Genomic DNA, 17,751 nt, shown 5'->3' with positions numbered 1-17,751 from the left:
GGAACTATGTGACACTAGGTGGAACAAACTGTAGTTTGCACTAGTATCTGTTAAAAATAAATAAAAGAAACATAGCCTCATGCATCTGGGGGTTTTGTTGCTTTTTTTCGGTGGTACCAAACTCGTACCAAACCATGATGTCCAAACTGTGGTGTGAACTGAACCGCGACTTCTGTGTAGCATTACACCCCTAGTCAATACTGTACTATACACTGATACCTCATATTTGCACTGGGATGTGTGTGTGTGTTTGTGCGTGCGTGTGTGTATGTGTGTAGGTTTGCTGGTGCTGAAGGATTTGGGCATACAGGTGGACAGGTATGTGGCGTCGGAGGTGAGTGAGGATTCCATCACCGTGGGCATTGTTCGACACCAGGGCCGGATTATATATGTGGGTGATGTTCGAAACGTCACACGTAAACATGTGAGTTACATGCCTGATACTGATCTCTCTCTCCTCTTCTTCCTTTAGTTTCTCTTTTTCTTTTCTTTCTCTTCCCACTCACTACGTATCCTGTTATCTGCAGACTTAATATTATTTATTAAATTTCACCTGTGGTACTTTTTCAAACATGATTCCACCTCTCTCTCTCTCTCCCTCTCTCTCTTTGTCAGTATCAGACTGATGTAGTTCTAATATATGTTATTTGAGACTGGATATCTTGGTATTTATTTATTAAGTTCAAAATTTTGTTTGCGTGATGAGTGGAACTTTTAGGAGTGAATGCAAATGACTAAAGAAGCCATGTATTGTATAAAGTAATAGTAGATAGTAATAGAAGATTTTGTAATAGTAGTAGATTGTGTGGAGATGAATGGAGGTAGACAGAGATGTATATAGCTGAACAGAAATAAAGACAGATATGTAGAGATGTGTTAAAGAGTTAAAAAGAGATGAATAGAGATCAGTAGAAATGAATGGAGATGTTTGGGGATGTGTAACAATTTGTAGAGACAAATGGGAATGTGCAACTTCGAACTGAGATATGCAGAGTTTTTGTAGAGTTGAAGAGGAGCATAGTGATATGTAGAGGTCAGTAGAGATGTATAGAGATGAACAAAGATGAACAGAGATATGTGGATCTGAATAGAAGTGTGTAGAGGTGGATGTAGCTGTGTCGAATTGAACATAGATGTGCAAAATTGTGTAAGAGTTGAATGGAGAATTACAGAGCTGTGTAGAGGTGTGTGGAGTTGAATAGAGACCTGTAGAATAGAGTTGTACAGAGACTTGAATAGAGATGAATAGAGAGAGAGTGAGAGCGGCATGGATTTACTGGCAGTAATAGAGCCATTGTGTGTCTGAGACAGGGCAGATGTCTTCAGAGGAGACAGATCACTCACTTCACTTTCTTTTTTTCTTTCTTTCTTTCTTTCTTTCTTTCTTTCTTTCTTTCTTTCTTTCTTTCTTTCTTTCTTTCTTTCTCTCTTTCATCTGACAACCTGACAGACTGCTTCCCTCTTAAACCAGGCTGACAAGTGGAATATATGGATTCATGTGGTGTTCTTTGTGTGTGCGTGCGTGTGTGTGTGTGTATGCATGTGTGTGTATGGTGTGTGTGTGTTTTGTCTCAGATTCAGGAATGGGGTCCATTTGACTTGGTGATTGGTGGAAGCCCGTGTAATGACCTGTCTATTGTCAACCCAGCCAGAAAAGGCCTTTATGGTATAGTGTCTGACTGTCTCACTCCCTCTCTCTCTTTGTTTTTTTTTCTCTCTCTCTCTTTCTTTCTGTCTCTCTCTCTCTCTGTCTCTACGGATGTATGTGCGTGTGTGTGTTTATCGCTCTCGCTTGCATTTTACCTCTTTACTGTTTCACTGCTTTTTTCATTTGAAAAAGCAAGAAACACATGTATATAATGTGACACCCTACTGTATATGTCATCATGTAATATTGCACAATGCACTTTATGACTGCTGCTCTCTGCCCCCTTGCACATACTGCGCATGTACTGTGACACTGCACATTCATCTACCTCACTTCTCTTGTTTTTCTATAAGTTTCTTTTGCTATTTATATCGTCTCCATATAAGATTTTTTTCTACTTATTTATATACTGTCTATTCACACTCGTCTGGTAACGGAGGATGAGCAAAGTAAGAATTTCATTGTACAGTGTAACTGCCTGTTTTGCTGTGCACATGACAATAAAACTCTTGAATCTTGAATCTATATCCAAATGTTTTTTTTTTTTAATTTAAATAGAGAAGTAAGGAATGTCTGTCTCTAACTCCCCCCACCCTCAGAGGGAACAGGTCGCCTGTTTTTTGAGTTTTACCGACTGCTCCACGAAGCCCGTCCTAAAGCAGGGGATGAGCGGCCGTTTTTCTGGCTCTTTGAGAACGTGGTGGCCATGGGAGTCAGTGACAAGAGAGACATCTCACGTTTCTTAGAAGTGAGCACACACACACACACACACACACCATATGTGAGAAAGAGTTCTCTTTCAGCATTTTCATCCATAAAAGCAGGATGGTTCTGACTCATGTCTGCCATCTGGTGGCATTGTCTCAACAATCTGACAGTATGTCTTCAGATACCAACATGACATTCAGAGAAATGATAATTTACCTTTGACAGAAAGTTTGATGTTTTAATTACACAGCATTAAAATCATATAAACATTTGAATGTGTCTGATATTGACTTAATACACTTTTGTGTCTTGATATCATTTAAAATAACACAAACTCTGTGTGTGTGTGTGTGTGTGTGTGTGTGTGTGTGTGTGTGTGTGTGTGTTCATGTGCTCGTGTGTGTCTCCTCCAGTGTAATCCAGTTATGATTGATGCTAAAGAGGTGTCTGCTGCCCATAGAGCACGGTACTTCTGGGGCAACCTGCCTGGAATGAACAGGTAAAAGTGTCATCGCTTATTCAGAACTGGTTAAACTGGTAACGGTTTAAACTGGTGAGACTGGTGAGATATGATTAGTGTGGTAGGACTTTGGGTTGGATGGCAGGACCAGGTATTACAGTGGCACAGTTGGTTGGCATGAAAAAATAGATAACTGCAATATATTTATTACAGTATATGTATGGTTATTCTCTCTCTCTCTCTCTCTCTCTCTCTCTCTCTCTCTCTTTCTCTCTGTCTCTAAGGCCATTGACTGCCATGGTAAATGATAAGCTAGATCTACAAGACTGTCTGGAACATGGACGCACTGCCAAGGTATGTGTGTGTGTATGTGTGTACCACTTGATCCTCATTTGATCCCAGCTGTTTGAATAGAATGTAGAAAATGGTACCTGTTTTTTTTCTCACGTCAACTGCATTGAAATGAACTGAATTGTATTCAAGTGAATTTAACTGAATTCAGTTCAGTTCAGAGTGTCCTTCATCATACCCGGTACAGTAGCAAGTATAAAACCTGTAAAATGCCTTTTGAATATTTTTCTTAGAAATTTTTGAAAACATACTAAGAAAATATACCCCACTCGCAGTTTCCAACTGTACTCTCCCTGTTGTGGAGTTTCATACACAGAAAGTCATACTAACTGAGTATCCCCAACATGATGGGCCTTACTGCTAATGGCAGCCTAATTTTAGTTCTCACTGAAATCTCAAACCTTTTTCACACAGACAAACCTATGCCAGGTTCCCCAGATACCGTAACCCATTTCACATTGGTACACTCTCTGCATTTCCGCATACTCTCCAGACTCTAGCCTACATACTAACACCTGGATGTAAGGCAGTTCAAAAGAGACGATGAGGAAAATATGTGTCCTGTTCCGCTGAACTGAAAAAATATGGACTGTAACGATATCACATAAATTTTACTGTGCCCCCCGCTCCCGCCCTGGCCCCTACTTTTTTGTTTCTGTTTTAAAGTTCCTCAGTAACCAAGCAGACACCTGGGCTTCCATCACTGCTCAGTTGTTAATTCTTTAAGAATGTTTTAGAAGCAGCAGTGAGTGTTTGTAATGTTGGGATACTGGTTAAAAGAGAGACATTCTGTGCAGTTGACCCCGAATATAGCATATGTACTGGCAGTGTGGTTATCTGCCTAATACTTAAAACATAAAAACATTCACAAACTTACAATCTGTCAATGAACAACACTGAGTTTAAATTTTTTTAAACCCTGCTAGTGAATGTCAAGAGCCGCATTCACAGCTAGTCAACCCCCCCCCCCCCCCCCCCAAAAAACAAAAAACAAAAAACAAAGACGAAAACGAAAAAGACAAATAGGCTAACAAAGGTAAAAAAAAAAAAAAAAAGCACAGTCTTTGTGTTAGTTATCGAAGCTAACACTGGGTCTGTGTGTTGGAAGCTGGGTGTGGGTGGCTGAGGGGGCGTGGCTCATTTGAAAGCTGGGTTTGTCTTGCAGTTCCGCAAGGTGCGAACCATCACCACTCGGTCTAATTCTATCAAGCAGGGTAAAGATCAGCACTTCCCCGTCTTCATGAACGACAAGGAGGACATCCTCTGGTGCACCGAGATTGAGCGGTAAAACGGGGAAGGGGGGGGGGGTGTTCTGTGAGGGGTGGTTGGGGATGTTGTGGGATGTTTTGGGGGGGTGTTGGAAGATAGAAGGATGAGATGAAAGAGAAAGACTGTGGGAAGGGTGTGAGATAGCTGGGACCACACTAGGAGCCTGTTAACGTTAGGTAACATGTCTTTGCCGTGACCGCCAGATGTAACGTGTATGTTTGTGTGTGTATGTGTGTGTGTGTGTGTAATCCAGTTTCTGTATCTCTGTCTCTGGTGTTTGAGCTACGTGTTCTGAATCTTGTCTTTTTCTGTATTTGAAGTTCAGTTGGAGTGTAGTCTGTTTATGTCAGTTTCTCTGTCTTTCTCTCGCCCTGTCTCTGTCTCTCTCTCTCTCTGTCTCTATCTCCCTTTCTGGACTAGGGTAATTTGGACTCTGTGTGTGTGTGTATGTGTGTGTGTGCATGTGTATTTTTGTGTAATTGTATATTCTCATTTCTGACTCTGTGGCTCATGGCATTTGGTTGAATGTTCTGAATCTATCTCATTATAAAGGTAACTTGGGTTCTTGATGTGTGTGTGTGTATGTGTGTCTATGTGTTTCCCAGTTGTGAACTCAGTTGTTGTCTCTCTTGTGTGTCAGAGTGTTTGGATTCCCGGTCCACTACACTGATGTTTCCAACATGAGCAGGCTGTCCAGGCAAAGGCTTCTGGGAAGGTCTTGGAGTGTTCCTGTAATTCGACACCTCTTTGCGCCACTGAAGGATTACTTTGCCTGCGAGTAGAGCTCCACCCATCTAATCTGCATAAATGCAGTCTCCGCCTCTGACAGAGCCTATGTCGGCCCCTACAACTAATGGCTCACTCCACTCCTTCATTTGCATCCAGACCAAACTCAACCCCGTTTGCTGTCTTTTGGGAGAGACCAGACTCTGTAAAACCCCGGTGCTATCCATTCAAACTGTTTTTTCAAATAAGAAAATGCCACAGATTTTTTCATTTTTACTATGCTTGGTATTTATTTCAAGATATCAGTGTTTTTTTTTTTTATTGTTTCTTAGTTTTTATGTGATCTTTTTATGTCAGTTTCATTGTCATTCTCTTTTTTACTGTTCAATTCTGTCTTTGAAAATGGTGAACTTTATATAGTTTGTCAAGTTTCAGCTGTGTCCTCACAGCTATAATCCCCCTTCACAGCGAGAGAATGGACTGGCCCAAAATGTCAGCCATAGTCACGCTCCCTGGAAAACAAAAATATTTGTAGTTAAATAGGTTCAAAACCACTTTTGAACACTGTAAAATGGGTAACCAACTTACAGACCTTGTTAGCAGGAAAATGCCCCTTTATAGACAGTAAATGTAGAAATAGCTACAGGTCCTGTGGGTGCTGAACTTCATATTTTACAAGGATACTGTAGACAGTATTCAAAAAGAATGTTTCTGTCAGATGGCCGAGATTTTTGTCCTGCAAACAGTTCTATTATCCCATGCCTACTTAAGACACTGACAAAGAGAGAGAGACAACTGGATGTCCCATGGCAGAAACTTCGCTAATGATTTCCTGTTAGCGTTTTGCTTGCTTCGAGCATTGGTTAGCATAAACTAGCATTCTGAAGGGCATCGTCAAGCATTTTGGGGTTTAGCAGGACAGAGGAACAGCTGTAGAAAGAAGGTAACCATGTCAGTTGTTGCTATGTCGATGCTAAGTGTCCAACACCACTCATTCTGCAGAGATGATGCGGTAAAATGGTTGGCTGTGAATGTTAGACAGTGGAATGGCAATCAGTCAGTAGGGATGTTGTTTGTGTATGTGTATACATGTTCAGAGCACAAGGAGGGCGGGATTAGTACAGAGCATTGTAATATTTCACAGGCTGTCTCCCCCCTACTTCTGTAACCCTCGCACCAGGCATACAGATGTGCGTAGGTGTGTGCAATCCTAAACTTAACACACACACATGCACATGGAAACACACACACACACACACACGGAAATATACGCACATGTATACACACACACATACACAGACACACACGCTCTCACACCCACACATGGAAACACACACTCTCTCTCTCTCTTTCTCTCTCTCTCCTTCTCTCTCTCTCTCTCCCCTCTCACTCTCCCTCTGTATCTGTTCAGCTCTGGGAACAGGGTGCTGTTTGTGTTAACAGAACACATCAGTTCATCCAGCCCATTACACTGTTGATCATCTTATCTTCTAAGGTACTACTATAATACTACTACAAGACTACTGCTCTACTGGTGAATGACCTATGGTGCTCTATATCTTCTCTCTCTCTCTCTCTCTCTCTCTCTCTCTTTCTTGCTCTCGGTCTCTGTCTCTTGCTCTCCCTCTCTGTCTCTCTCTCTCTCTTAGCAATACCAACGCACAGTCTGGTGAAGCCTTAATGCTGTGTCATAACACACACACTCTCCCTTGCACTCACGCACACGCATACGCATACGCATACGCATACGCATACGCATAAGCATATGCACACACACGCGCACGCACACACAAACACACACACACACACACACACGCACACACGCACGCACACACTCACACACACACACACACACACACACACACACACACACACACAAACACACACACACACACACACACACACACACACAGATTGGTTCATTGCTAGTTTGCTGGAGAGGTATGAGGAGGGAGATTGTTTTATAATGCAATACTACTGTTGTCACCATCCTTACAGTGGAGAATGGGACTCACTGTCACACAGTTTACCACCTGCTGCCTGCTGTTCCTCTTCCACACCAGCAGGGGGCAGCGGCTAAAAATACAGCTCACTCAGGGGCTGTGAGAGGAGAGATGGGGAGCATGTAGAGCAATTTCATTCATTCAAAAAAAGACCTACATAGTTCAGTGTAGGAACACTACCAGCGAATAGCTGTACTGTAAACTTAAAACTTCACTGTTTCTATGGTAACTGCAGCCAGATACCAATCTTTTTACTGTACTTTTACCGTGTTTGTGTGTGTGTGTATGGCATGGATGTGTGTGTATGTGTGTGTGTGTGGGTGTGTTTGTGTTAGGTCCAGTCAGGTATTTGGAATTAAGTGAAGTGGAGGTGCTCTTTGTTATTTGCTATCACATGCTTCCCAGTGGTCTACAGCAAAACTTTATACTCAAGTCAGGTGCAGAAACTCTATGGTGCAGCTCTATGGTGCTTGCGCTCTCTCCCTCTCTCTCTCTCCCTCTCTCTTTCTCTCTTTAAACAGTTTCTATTTGTTTGCTCTAAACTGTGATACAGGAAGAGGCGTGGGTCCAGCCTACGTTTATTAAACTACATCCACACTGGCATTTCTGAATATCAGCATTTATTCTGACCCAGCAATTAGTGTGAATCCAGACATTGCTAATCTGATGAAGATCTGATTTACTCAAAGTTAATGAACTCTGGGAAAGTGGCCTCTGTGTGTGATGTCATAATAACTGGTCACATGGTGCTCCCAGAATTCCACGACCCCTTTGATGGGTCCCTTCATGTTGCGCAGGTGCTGATCTGTAGGTTCGCAAATTCCTGGATTATAATCTGGATTTTATAATCTGGATTACTGTACAAAGTATCTGCTGTTTTTTTCCCTTGTCATTCAGTGTCTGCCTTCTTGAGATTTATTTGACATTGTGTTTATAATGCAGACTGAGCAGATCTGTGAAACTGAAGACGGTTTAAGTGACAGGATTTTTTTTTCTTTTTCACAAATGTTTGTTTGGCAAGTAATGTGTTCTTGTTCAGTTATCGCGAATACAGCACCACTAGAGGGAACAAGGTGTTCAACTGGCTTCAGTGCTGGTTTGACCAAAGCTCTCTTCTTGCTGGAACTCTACTGTTTCAACGTTCTTCTGGTCTGACTCAGTCCCAGCCTTAGTGTCCGTGTGTATTTCTGGCGCAAAGCTAATTAAGATTGAGCAGGTAGGCAGGCAGGCAGGCAGGCACTGAGGCTGTAGTCTCACTCTGTTGATGCTATTGAGGCTAAAGTCTGAGTAGAGAATTTTTTTTTACATAGATATGTTTGCCTTTTTTTTTTTTTTTTTTAATTTTCCGTTTTGTTATATTTTGTGTGCTAAGTCAGTTTTCAAATGCTTTCCGAGGTAAATCCAGCTTGTTTCCTCAGTTAAAATATGATTATGATACAAAAAGCCTTGATGGGTGGATGCTGAAAAAAGGGGTGGGAACTTAATTATAAATCAGTGCTCATTTGAGGGCCTGGCTTACAGAAGCCACACCCTTTTGTATTTATGAACTGTGTCACACAAGAATGTGATTGCTACATGATGAATTTGGGAGGTAACAAATCACTTTCTGACAGGTTTAAAAATAGGTGGAGCTACACAGTTAAGCAAGAGGTTATTTTAAGAAATAAATCTTTAAAAAGAGAGTAAAGGTGTTTCACAAAGGTGCTATGACATTTATTCTTAAATGAAAAAGATAAAAAAAAAAATGAAATTGAAATATATTGTTGGGAATTTAAAATTGACTGGTCTTGACAATGACTGTTTTTAAGTTGTAGTAATGAAAAAGCACTATTATTGTTCTTTTACTCTTTTATGAATATATTAAAAAGGCATTTTAACTTTGTACTTGATGAAAATTTAAAGCTAAAAAAGTAAGAAAAGAAAGAAGAATAAAATGGATGGATCCATGTGTTTTAGCCTAGACATTGCTGTAGTCTGTGCTGATCTGTGGGAAAATTCATCGCTTTCATACTGGACAGTAGAGATCCATTTTGGAGGTTCTGTGCACTGTTACTTACATACTTGCTTGATCTTTGGCAGCAAAACTACATTATCCAACATTCCTCGCTGCAAAAAAACCCAACAAAACAATACAAAACAAAAAAAAAACAAAAAACAAAAACAAAACAAAAACAAAACTCCATCCTTGTAATACTCTGACCCTAGATTTTTGTTTTCCCAGACTGTAATGTTCAAATTTTTTAATATCATTGTTGTTGCCTTGATATTTATTGACTGCAACCATGTCCATCTTCTATGAGTCTAATTGCTCTATTGGTCAACTTCTCTCTCTTATTCACTCTCTCTCTCTCTCTCTCTCTCTCTCTTTCTCTCTCTCTCTCTCTCTCTCTCTCCCTCTCTCCCTCTCTCTCTCTCTCTCTCTCTCTCAGTGACTGTTGTCCTGTTGTGTTATTTGGTGACATAGAGCTGTATGGTTTTAATGGCTGCGTGAATAGGATGTGTAACAGCCAGAGGCATCCCTCCACCCACTCCCCCACCTGGCTCTCAGTGCAAGGGGAGATAATAGAACAGAAAGACCCCTTCCTTATGTACTTGTGCTGGGAAACACTTGAATTAAACGTACTGTTTTTGTGAGAAAAAAAAGCCTATCACTTGTCTCTCTTTTTACAAGTATCACAAAGATTCAAAACCTTGTTCCAGATTGTCACGGTGATAAGGAAAGCAAGTACCAGTACTTTTTTCTTTCCTTTTTTCCCCATTAAAACAGAAAACAGACCAGTTTATATATGCAGGGGCTTATTCCAGTCACAACACTCACCACAATTTCAAGATGAAATCAAAATGATATAAATTACTCTCTTGATCTTACAGAACATTTTTCTGTAAGATGGACAAATGCTACAGCTCTGAGATTTGTGATCTCAGACACTTCCTTTAAATAATTCATTCTTGTTATTGTGATTTCTATGCATGACCTGTAGTCACTCAAAGCCCTTCTCATATTATTGATATTATACTAAAGCCAATAATACTTTCCATTCACAAGGATGTCATTATCAGGACTCCATACACTTAAGTATTCTACTGTATAGACAACAAACACACTGGCAAACATATAAAAGATATGCTGACTTTTCAGTTTTTTTTTTTTTTTTTCAAATCCAAATTTAAAAAAAAATACCATATCAAATTACCAAACTAATTTTAACTTGACTGGAATGCTGACTCAGAGAGTAAAGTAAACGCAATACCCATGGCATTTTGATTTAATGATGTTTTCTAAAATTATGTGAATTATATGTTAATAAATGTTAAATGTGAGTTTGCCCTTAGACAGCAGGGTATGAGGTCCAGCTGGATTTTATACTGATATACATGGAAGCTCTTTATAGAAATGCACTGATTGCTCGAAAAAAGCAGAAGAGATAGCAGTAATTCTCCTGAGTGAACAATAATGATTACCTAATGTTATTTTAGATCACCCATACTTCCAAAGGCTATCTGCAAAGATATATATGTGATTTTCCAGAATATTCCAGCAAAGTTTTTAAACCCTGCCTCAAAGATTCAATCACATGGGGAAGAATGGGGACGGGCTCCGTTTCGTCTTTATTGCCGAGGTCTGCTGGGAAACAGTCTTCCATCGTGTCGTCGACGGCTTATAGAATGGCCAAGGCGAGGCTGAGGAGAAGGATGTCCGTGTTACAGTTCACAGACGGTTCAGAGGAGCACATCTTCACTGGGAAGCCCACACACTCAGCTGCCCGCTGCATCTGTCAGCACACAGCAGAGATATTTTTCAAACCGAGCTTTAGTCCTGCCTCCAAGCTTGATGTTCTCTCATTTACTTCATTTCTTTTTTTCTCTTTTTCTTTCTCTCTCTCTCTCTCTCGCTGTCTCTGTCAACCCAGCCAGGAAAGGCCTTCATGGTATAGCAGGTGACTGTCTCTCTCTCTCTCTCTCTCTCTCTCTTTAATTATATACTGCACTATTCAGCAGGTTGCATACACATCCAAAATGTAACACTTTGGTTATCCCCATCAATAGCTTGCAATAGCATAGCTCAACTGAACGCGCACACTTGAATATAGGCATTAATATTGATCAATTATTTAGACTCTAAAGGAGTTTTTCATGGAGAGGATGGAATACAGTGCAAACCAGTAGGCTGTATGTGTGGTATAGAACACATATGAGACAGATATTGCTACATATGATCTGATTTAAAAAAAAAAAAATTACTCGGTGTCACAGAGGATACTGGTATCTGTATAATAAGGAGATTGTTCTGTACATGGATGCAGATGCATTACCTTTTCCTGCACTGTTTGGCTGAAGTACACATTCTTCATGTCCTCTTGTATAGCTTGACACACCTCATCCACGTGAGTTAGCACCATTAGCTGAAGACCATCTGCAGGGCACAGTCATCACGCCAGTGCTAGCTCCACAAACCGGCACACAGTCATCACACCAACACTACCTCCACAAACCAACACACAGTCATCACACCAATACCACTTCCACAAACCAGCACACAGTCATCACACCAACGCTGCCTCCGCAAACCAGCACACAGTCATCACACCAACACTACCTCCACAAACCAACAGACAGTCATCACACCAATACCACTTCTACAAACCAGCACACAGTCATCACACCAACGCTGCCTCCGCAAACCAGCACACAGTCATCACACCAACACTACCTCCACAAACCAGCACACAGTCATCACACCAACGCTGCCTCCACAAACCAGCACACAGTCATCATCACACCAATACCACCTCCACAAACCAGCGCACAATCATCACACCAACGCTGCCTCCACAAACCAGCACACAGTCATCACACCAACGCTGCCTCCACAAACCAGCACACAGTCATCATCACACCAATACCACCTCCACAAACCAGCGCACAATCATCACACCAACGCTGCCTCCACAAACCAGCACACAGTGCAGCACACCAACACTACCTCCACAAACCAACACACAGTCATCACACCAACACTACCTCCGCAAACCAGCACACAGTCATCACACCAACACTACCTCCACAAACCAGCACACAGTCATCACACCAACGCTGCCTCCACAAACCAGCACACAGTCATCACACCAACGCTGCCTCCACAAACCAGCACACAGTCATCACACCAACGCTGCCTCCACAAACCAGCACACAGTCATCACACCAACGCTGCCTCCACAAACCAGCACACAGTCATCACACCAACGCTGCCTCCACAAACCAACACACAGTCATCACACCAACGCTGCCTCCACAAACCAGCACACAGTCATCACACCAACGCTGCCTCCACAAACCAGCACACAGTCATCACACCAACGCTGCCTCCACAAACCAGCACACAGTCATCACACCAACGCTGCCTCCACAAACCAGCACACAGTGCAGCACACCAATACCACTTCCACAAACCAACATTGGTAATTGTAGTGTTCATATACCACATGTTCGGAGTGTTAGGGTGGGAATACCATTGGTAGCTCATCAAATATCAGATTGTGATACTTGGTCACTTTTACACACCAACCACGGCTCTCCAAATGTCTCTTCTTTTGTCACAACATAAGTGGTCTAGGAGTACGTGAATGCTGTGATCCAGGTGTAAAACTGTGCATCACCATTCACATTCCATCAGTCAGATGGTTTAACACCTTTCATTTTCTCTTGGTTTATTGAACAATGTGGAGAATCATCCTTTCTAGGTGAAATTCATCGACCCAAGTGTTCACATGTCTCTGAAGTACATGGTACTTCACTTCACTCACTCAAATTCACAGTTATGACTCTGTCACAAGTTGTGTAACTAATCCCTTAGCATGGTTTAAGCTGCTATCCGTCAATCACTTCTGTTGATTAGGAGTCCCTGTTGGTACTCAGTGGCTCTGTGGACATACAACATATAACAAATTACCAGTTCGTTCTAGTGCTAGGTGTACATTGATTTACCTGTTACCTGCTATCAGACCGAGATTTCCAAATCAAACATTTACATCACTTGACACATTGACTGAAACACCTTTTCTCTTGGTGTATGCCCGAAGTGCGAGTGTGGTTATTCGCTCGCACTTCGGGCAGGGAAATTACGCTAAACGCTCTTTCAGCGTTCTTGACGTTAATCAAATCACACCTAGTATCACTTCATTTGAGAAATAAAGGAATTTTAGTGTTTGTTCCCTAATGGTACCAATTCATGGCATTCATCACGAATCCCACCATGGCACATGGGCCATAATGACCCTCTAACAGCTGGTGTTTATGGACCTGCAGGTATTACTCTGATTTTTACATCATAAATACAGGGTATTTTTAGTTGGTGACGCTACAATGATCCTGACTTAAACAAACAGGTTATGATACAGTTAATGCTAGCCAAAACTAAAAATCGTCAGGACACTGAGGATTCAATGGGGTGTGTAAAATACTTTACCTCTGAACAAGCACAGTGGACTAAAGTGTTGGGAGCATTAATTCCCAGGTATGGTATCATGCAATTTTTAGACCAGATTAGGGCTCTGTCACATGAAGTACAGAAGCTGGTTAATGACACTCTTGCTGCTCTAGGTAATGTCTCCGTAGCACTGCAATGTCAGTACTTCCTCAGGAACTTTGTGTTTTGTCTCCCCCTGTCTGCCAGTGTTGACACTGTGTTGTAGGTTTGTCTTGGTTTACCATGTGCAGCTTGTTTAGTTTCGTCATGTGCTCCTGACTCCACCCCTCAGTCAATACCCCTTACCTTACACACCTGTTCCATGTTTCCTGATTGCCCTCTGCCTATTTAAGCATGCCAGTTTTTCTCTAGTGTTTGTCAGTTTGTCTCACCGTTTTCTGTGCTGAAGTGTTTTGTAATAAACCACCGTTGAAAGAGAGATTTGTCTGGATCTGCGTTTGAGTCCCTACCTGTGTCCCGACATGCAATCTCATTGTATGATGATATTACAAAATCGTATAGCTCTGGACTTTTCTTCTGTCTGCTCAAGACAGTACAGGTTCAGTCATAGGCCCAGAGTGTTGTACCGACGTTGTTAACCCCACTAAGAATCTCAAAAAAATCATGGGTGACATCTCTGATATGAGCTTACAACTTCAGAATATGAGGCGTGATAACAGTGGTTGGTTTAGTAATCTATTTGGGGGACTTTGGCCTATGGCTCAACAGGGTTTATATGTCCTAATACTGATTTAGCGGGGCAGTGCTGTTTATTTAATTAAAATGGAGACTTATGTGTTGTGGTATTAAGACTGTTACTACTTCATGACAATAGCAGCGAAAACATTGGTGTGCTAGAGGGCCTTTAGTGCCTTTCCGAATTTGACACTTATTCCCAGTGCAAGGTATGCGGATTGAGTCTGTTAGACCTCCTCACTTTAAGGATGTAGATGGATAATAGACAGGCCACCCATTATATGTATAGAGAGTCTGATGGATGTTTTGCTTGCTTATTAGCTTAAGTCAGTAGTAATTATTAAGGCTTCTCAATGATTAAGAGGAGGAGATGTGGGGCCTAGCAGAATGTTCTCTGTGGTATTAAGCTCAGAAGAATAGACACACACGTAATTACATGTCTTTGTCTTCACAAATTCTTTACCCTCACACATAGCAAAGACCGGAAATCACTAATTTTCTCTCAGATATGGGTTAAAGGTATTTGCTATCTATGGCAGACAAGGTCAAAGGCCTTGTGGAGCATAGGTATATCTTTGCATGAGAAATTGTTTTCTTTAGTCAGTAACATTGTGAGTCAGTCTGGGTAACATCGTGTGCACAGTGTGCAGGAGAGTCCTCTCTCCTCTCCTCTGCTCCTGTTTCGGCAATAATACGTTGATGCCCAACATTTTCTGACATTATATTAACATATTAACTTACTTATATTGACTTATATTAACTTACTAGTTTGTTAAGTAGCATCTCTTGCATAAAATAGATCTGTTCTACTCACAGTGGCTCATGACTGTAAACAGTCAAACTTTGCAAAGCAGGCAGACTCGCATCAAGGAATCCAGCTACAGCTCAAGTAAACGAGACTACCTAAAAAAAAGCATGGCCTAAACCATCCTCTCAGTGGTTGGATATGCTCTGTGTGCGTGGATAACTGTGTGAGTTAACTAGGCTAAATTCAGATAAGCATGAGGATGGGATTTTATGTCTTCCCAACTTAGATTTGACATTAAGAATAATCATGTTTTGGTATACACAAATGGTATGTCACGAAGTCACCAGGAAGCCGGATGCAAGTGCAGAGATGTATATTTAATGAGAACCAGGCGAATACAAACGAACACAGATTCCAACACTAAGCAGAAAACAAACAGAAAAGCAAATGGCAAACTTAAACTGGAATGTAAACCAGGACTAAGACTCAGAATAACACTAGGAACAAGACTCAGAATAACACTAGGAACAAGACGAATAAGACTTAGATAGATACAGAGCGCTCAGAATACACATGGGCAAGTGTAGACTTCGCGACGACTTTGGGAAACAGTGAGGTTTATAAAGAGGGGGGAATCAGGGAAAACAAAGTGAACACAGGTGAGAATGAAGGGACAGGTGGATGATTAGTAAACCGGCAACGCTGATTGCTGAATGGCTGGAGTCGGTGCGGGAGGAGACGAAGTCGTTACATGGTAATGCAACCTGTGTTGTCTGTATTTGCTATTCTAATACAGACGTTAATGAAGATCTAAGACTCTAAGAGCCCTATATCCAACACTGAAAACAAGTTTCATCAATTTAAATCAGGGGCATGTCAAAGCCAAAGTCCTCTTCATGACCCCTGACCCTGATCAGGTCCCTGGATTTACTTCCCTGCAGCTCTCATTTGGACGAGTGCCTGGATGAAAGTGACTTTTTGCCTTGGGGTCTCTTTTCACCCAAAGATCTAGTTGGTGGTTGTAGCAGTGTAAGTGGTATCTCCAGCCATCTGAAAACATGGAAATATTTTATTTACTTAATAATTCTGCAACACCTTAAAGAATGTGGTGTAGCCACCAATCACATAAGAGTTACTGGTTGAGGGGAGCCCATCCCCGTCCATTGAATGATGGGGATTGGCTTTTATTGTGAACTAGGGTCAGCTTGTCTCTTGGGATGAGCTGAGCTGCTAACCAACTGAGTAGTTAGCGTTTTGGTTACTCTCTACTTTTAGACAGTTTCTTAGCCTTTTTTTTTTAAATACTCATGTGTTGCTTAACATTTCTGTGTATTTATGTGAATAAACGTTCATAATCTTTTTATACCATCAACTCTGGATTCATGGCTTGTTTAAGTCCGTATCAGATTCCTTGGTGTCAACTGAAAGGCAATTCTCCCACACTAATATACCTCAGAAATCAAAGAAACTTGTACAGAAAACATAAGCATATACCTCATGACCTGAGTATACTAGATGTACCTGTTCAAAATGAAAATTGGATGTGTAATAGTAAACTGAGTTTATAAATGATTGATAAGAATAGTGGTATCCTTTATCCACATGGAAATGACTGATATGTGAAACCAAGCTATTTGCATGTCAGAGGAGCCTAATGTGTAATAGGAACCTCATACATACTGAAAATTCAGATCACATGCCCAACTAGTGCTAACATTGTCATTGACAAGCATTTCCACAAGAAAGACTACATGAAAGGGAAATTTACCTCGGCTTAAAAATATCCTTCCATTTAATCATGAAACAATAAACAAATGAGATGGCAAGCGAGGTATGTTAGTGAGCAGTCCAGTTTATCTGGAAAGTATGGAAATAATAAACGACATTAGACACAGTCGGAGATGAACTAGTGCAGAGGTGAACCAGTCAGACATGTTCACTGTGTCCCTGGTCTTTGCATACCCTTGTCGGTTGGCAATGTGTCTTAAATGAACCGAACCATTTGTGGAACCTGCTAGTTAAAATAGACACAATCCAGCTAACTTCATCAAGCCACTGGTCACAAGGTTTTAACAGCCTTTACTACCAGTCAGTCATTAAACCTTTAAATTGAGCCTTTAAATTAAACTTCCATGGTCTGTGGGTTAATCACCTGCAGATAAAAGTGGTTGTGTCTAAATTTATACAAAGAAAGAAAGAAACAAAGGAACAGAAAAGGAAAAAAAATCCATGTGTAAGTAGTATAATAGCTTTACATTATGTATCCTAGTTAAGTACAAGTAATATAAATTATGTGTGTATGTATGTTTGTTTCTTTGTTTATGTCACTGTCTGTTTATAAAGTGATCCTGATTTTATCACAGTTCTGTAGCAACGTAGTGGCATATCAAACAAGGAAACTGAGATAGACATAGTAAACAAATTTTACAAGTCTTATCTTGTGACAGATCTACATCTGCATGCTGACTCAGACAGGAAAATAAAGTAATCATTGATCCTCAACAGAGTAGGGATGGGCTGTGCTATGGGAACGACATCCTATTTCCTGGACACTGGAACTATCAAACCAAGTCACAGAAAATCCTGAAGTGTTTGGCATAAGCTTGCACAGTTACCCTAAATTAAGATTATAAATGAAGATTTTCTTCCTTTTTTGTTCTAGATTTTTATTAATCA

The 17,751-nt window shown here is 41.0% G+C and overlaps 1 protein-coding gene across 3 annotated transcripts in view; it reads left to right on the top strand.

Moving 5' to 3' along the window:
* Positions 1–5,371, top strand: part of dnmt3aa (DNA (cytosine-5-)-methyltransferase 3 alpha a) — a 51,478-nt gene extending 46,107 nt beyond the window's left edge. For 2 of the 3 annotated variants that reach the window (XM_030781583.1, XM_030781581.1), the window contains 7 exons: positions 279–424; positions 1,576–1,666; positions 2,248–2,396; positions 2,770–2,855; positions 3,101–3,170; positions 4,333–4,451; positions 5,077–5,371. In XM_030781583.1, the coding sequence (XP_030637443.1) occupies positions 279–424; positions 1,576–1,666; positions 2,248–2,396; positions 2,770–2,855; positions 3,101–3,170; positions 4,333–4,451; positions 5,077–5,218 (803 nt within the window). In that variant the 3' untranslated portion in view covers positions 5,219–5,371. The remainder of the gene's footprint in view (positions 1–278; positions 425–1,575; positions 1,667–2,247; positions 2,397–2,769; positions 2,856–3,100; positions 3,171–4,332; positions 4,452–5,076) is intronic. The other variant, XM_030781582.1, reaches the window with a different exon arrangement.
* The last annotated feature ends 12,380 nt before the right edge of the window (positions 5,372–17,751 follow it).

The sequence above is a fragment of the Chanos chanos genome, chromosome 8 (genome assembly GCF_902362185.1).
Source record: "Chanos chanos chromosome 8, fChaCha1.1, whole genome shotgun sequence".
Lineage (NCBI taxonomy): Eukaryota > Metazoa > Chordata > Actinopteri > Gonorynchiformes > Chanidae > Chanos > Chanos chanos.
The sequence above is the reverse complement of the archived record's forward strand: the minus strand, read 5'-3'. Positions and strand labels throughout refer to the sequence as shown.